The 4,079-nt window shown below is 43.2% G+C and overlaps 1 protein-coding gene across 1 annotated transcript in view; it reads right to left on the bottom strand.

Annotated features, from left to right (window-relative positions):
- LOC123103490 (rab3 GTPase-activating protein non-catalytic subunit) overlaps window positions 1–3,730 on the bottom strand; it is a 6,749-nt gene extending 3,019 nt beyond the window's left edge. Inside the window, exons 1-4 of the mRNA XM_044525091.1 lie at window positions 3,192–3,730; window positions 1,965–2,099; window positions 761–949; window positions 514–575 (exon numbers count right to left, since the gene is read on the bottom strand). Coding sequence (XP_044381026.1) covers window positions 514–575; window positions 761–949; window positions 1,965–2,099; window positions 3,192–3,569 — 764 coding nt within the window. The 5' untranslated portion in view covers window positions 3,570–3,730. The remainder of the gene's footprint in view (window positions 1–513; window positions 576–760; window positions 950–1,964; window positions 2,100–3,191) is intronic.
- Window positions 3,731–4,079: the final 349 nt, after the last annotated feature.

The raw sequence follows: 4,079 nt of genomic DNA on the forward strand, positions 1-4,079 counted from the left end.
CACGCCAAGCATTTATGTGGGTCTTGGTTCAGTGTTGCAGCTTTGTGACTGGGGTAAACTGCAACCATCACGGTACTTGCAGCTTAGGACCAGTGTTTGGGCCTGAGGATTGAATTGGTTTGGGCCCCTTGCATGCATGCAGGAAAGGATCCTTCAGTTGGTTCAGCAACCTTTTAAAATGCTTTTCCACACAGGTTTCTTCGCATAGCAGCCTTTTCTGCAAACCACACTAGGCCAGGCCAGAGTCCCACTTCTCCAAATTAAACCATTAGTTTGGCTGGTCCAGTTTTGCAAAATATGAATTTATGAAATGTATATCCACTAAATTTTAATTTTCATGCAAGAAAGACAGGCTCAATCATACCATGGCTAAAATAAAACTGTAAAGCTCTAGATGGAAGAACAGATACTGCATGCCTCTTTTTTTGTGGGTCATGTCTGCAGGCTAAACCAACGCTAGCAGAATCATCAATCCAAATGAAAATTGTCAAACCAATGGGTAGCGGAACTCACCTATATGCTGAGACGACAGCATCCTCTCCAACTGTAATGGCACAGTAGTGGCGCTGACTCGACTGCCCAGCAATATAAAAGCAGCTGAATTCAATACGATAGTAACTTCAGAATACCTCCATTAAAAGGTAAACTTTAGCATGAAACAACATAATAACAATAAAGCCAAACTGGAATTTATGTAACTGTTTATTTATGCCATGTAGCGGCACTATGTCAGTAAAACGAAGTTGAGAAGGCAAGTCACCTGAAGTTCTAACAGAGGAGGTGGCATTAGCCCAACAATTGCAGCATCAACACAAGAGCTGAACTTGCTTACGTTCCAAATCTGAAGAGGTATCTTTTCAAAAGAACTCGTGTCCTCACCATCTTCCTGTTCAAACTTATCTTTCCACATGCGCGATTTAACTTCTTGAAATGATTTTTGAAGCATGATCTGCAAGAAACAAATCACTGAACATAACAGAAATACCGATAGTTACAAAGCTAGCTTTTGAGCATTAAAATGTAGTGAGCACAAAGTGAACTATTGGACTATCAGGCACCTAGTATAATGTTTAATAGGTTCCCTCATAGAGGTATTCTGGAATTCCAGCAGAGCAAATCACCTCTGGAGGCTAGCAACTTTTAATGGCTGGTATTACCCATCCTAGTTCAAAATGAGCAAATTTGCAAGCTCCGGTTTTCTGGTTTCAGATCAGTTCTTGCATGATATGTGCTTACATAAGAACTATATGTCGCTTTGAAGGGATGGTTCCAATCTACTTTCCAAATTCTGCAGCAGAGAATCGAATTTTCCTTTGATCATTTAAGTTTTAATCAACTAATGCTGTATTTTACCTAATATCAGCATGCAGGCAAAATGGTAGAATCGAGAAGCAAGGTTGAACATAGGGCCGATAGCTGAATATAACTCAATAGGATGAAGAACTTTGAATATCTATTTGGGAACACATGAAAGTTCAGGAGATAGTTAGAATTATTCTTTTAAATACTCCCTCCGTCCCAAGATAAGTGTCTCAACTTTAGTACAACTTAGTACAAAGTTGTACCAAAGTTGAGACACTTATCTTGGGACGGAGGGAGTACTTCTTTGCAGTACACAAGGTTTCCCAAGATGATTAGGAAGTATTTTCTTCTACAAAATTGGTGATTATAGCTTCTGAATTACTCCCTCCTTCCATCTATATAGGGCCTAATGCGTTTTTCGAGGCTAACTTTGACCAAATGTTAACTTACACACAGCATACCGTCAAATTCGTATGTGAAAGGAGCTTCTAACGATATAATTTTCACATTATACATCTCATGTACTATTAATCTTGTCAATAGTCAAAGGCTGTCTTGAAAAACGCATTAGGCCCTATATCGATGGAAGGAGGGAGTAGCATTATCCATCACAATGCGACACCTCAAGTGTAATAGCAAAATAAAGCAAGATTTATAGAAACCTGAAGGTCAGCACCATCACAACGTGCAATAACACCGGGAAAAACCATGGAAAGCTCATCTGAACCTGCATCTTCCCAAGCATTTTCCTTTCTCTCACTGAAGTTAAGCTTCAGTATTTTCGCAGGATATATACTCTGAAATACACATATATAAGGATCACAGTATTAGCTAAGAGATGAGGGAAGACCAACAAATGGAGGCAGGACCATATTTTTATGAATGGTAACTTTGTTCATACCACATCCACATTGCTCCTAAGAGAACAAATTGTAACTAAAAAGACTGTTGCCACACAATTATGTTACCTGTTCTTGTAAAATACTATGAGAAAGAAGATATAGAGTGTTTGGATCATTAGCTCATCTCGCTATCCACACAAAGCTACTCACTTCTGTTATTTGGTTAGCTAGCTAGTCTAACATGAGAATAATCAAGTGCCAATTTCTGCATCCACTAGCATTAAACTCTATTTTCCTCGTTCCTTGCCATCGGAGGAGAGTCAAGCCAAATTGGCTCTCCCTGGGGAGCAAGAATTTTCCAGCCCATACAGGCTAGTTCTGCTTGGCTGTATTTTATCTACGAAAGTACTCCCATAAACTAAAGTAGTGATCTAAACGCTCTTATATTTCTTTAGAGGGAGTACCAAACAACTCCTTGCCTAGCTAGGCTATTACTAATCTTACTTGCAACCAAACACACCTATAAACTGATCCTACCAACCACTTTATATTAGGATTGTAAAACTAAGAAATATGAACCCACTTTATATTAGGATTGTAAAACTAAGAAATATGAACATTACCAACAGAAATATTGTCTGCAGTCTTTTGGTTAGGATACTTTTTTTTTGGTTGCATATTATCACTTCAAGAATAGCAAAGGAATTGCTTCCGCTTACATTCTAACAATGTCCAAAAGTGTTGCCTGACACAGTGACACCCTGATGAAATAAATATACACAAAACTAGTAATTTCTAGCAAAAATCCCATCTTTGCGCCTTATACCACCTACCTAGCCATGAACCTGATAAAAGCTCCCGAGGTTTCACGGAAATCTTGGCAATATGTCCTATCAGTAAGATTGCTGTTAGCTTCAGGAATGGCAAGGAAGCGCTAACAGCTACAAACTGACCTTATTCTAGCAAAATCTAGAAGCCCTAAAACAATTTACAAAATTCTCCGAAGAATAGTTACAGGTGCAGAAAGAGAAGAGCTCCATCTGCTACCTGCTTATGCAGGAGATCGCCGGCGAGCGAGTAGAAGAGGAGCCACCCGGCGTCGGTGCCCGCCACGAGGGCCATTCCCTCCTCCCCTTGCGCCCCCTCCGCGTCGAGCGGGACCCACTCGACGGCGGAGATCCGGCCGTCGTCGGGCCCCAGCGCGGGCTTCACCGTGACCCCGCCGCCGCCCGCGACTGGGACGATCCCCAGCACGGACCTCGCGGCGCTGGCCACGGCGAGGTCGCGCGCGCGGGGCCCGAGCGAGAGGAGCACCGCGGGGTCGTCCAGCCACCCCTCCCGCTCGCCGGCCCCCGCGGCCGCGAGGCACCCCGAGGCGGACGCGAGGAGGGCTACCTCGGTCAGGTGGTGGCCCCGCCGCGCCATGGCGGGGCGCGAGGAGGTCGCTTCTCGGGCCTACGGAAGCTTGGACGCCGGGCAAGAGATGTGCTGCAGCGGGCGGGTAGGAGGGACGTGCGCGTGAGATTTCGCGAGAGCGAGACCACCCTTCGGCCTTCGGCGGTGGGAAGCGCTCGGATGTCAGATCAGATGCTCCGTTTTGTGAATAGTAATTTTTCGGACAAGGGGAGAGGCGACTTGTAGCAGTGCGGGACACCCATCTCTGGTGCTTTTTCTTTGGGCTTTCAAAGTTTCAAATTTGATGAATTCACTACTGTATTGTACTCCGTATATTTCGAACCAATAACTCAGTTTACGTTTAATTTGAACACTCAGATTCCTTGTGACGAGAGATTTTGAAATAAAACCTCTTTTGAATATGTTATAATATGTAATCAGTTTTTTTTTTAACTTTACTAAGTTTCACCTTCTAAAACTTCTTTTGCGAGAAAATTTTCGATCTAATCATCTTCAATCATGGCAGTACAACGAACATCA

Source organism: Triticum aestivum, chromosome 5A (genome assembly GCF_018294505.1).
Source record: "Triticum aestivum cultivar Chinese Spring chromosome 5A, IWGSC CS RefSeq v2.1, whole genome shotgun sequence".
In the NCBI taxonomy this organism is placed as follows: Eukaryota; Viridiplantae; Streptophyta; class Magnoliopsida; order Poales; family Poaceae; genus Triticum; species Triticum aestivum.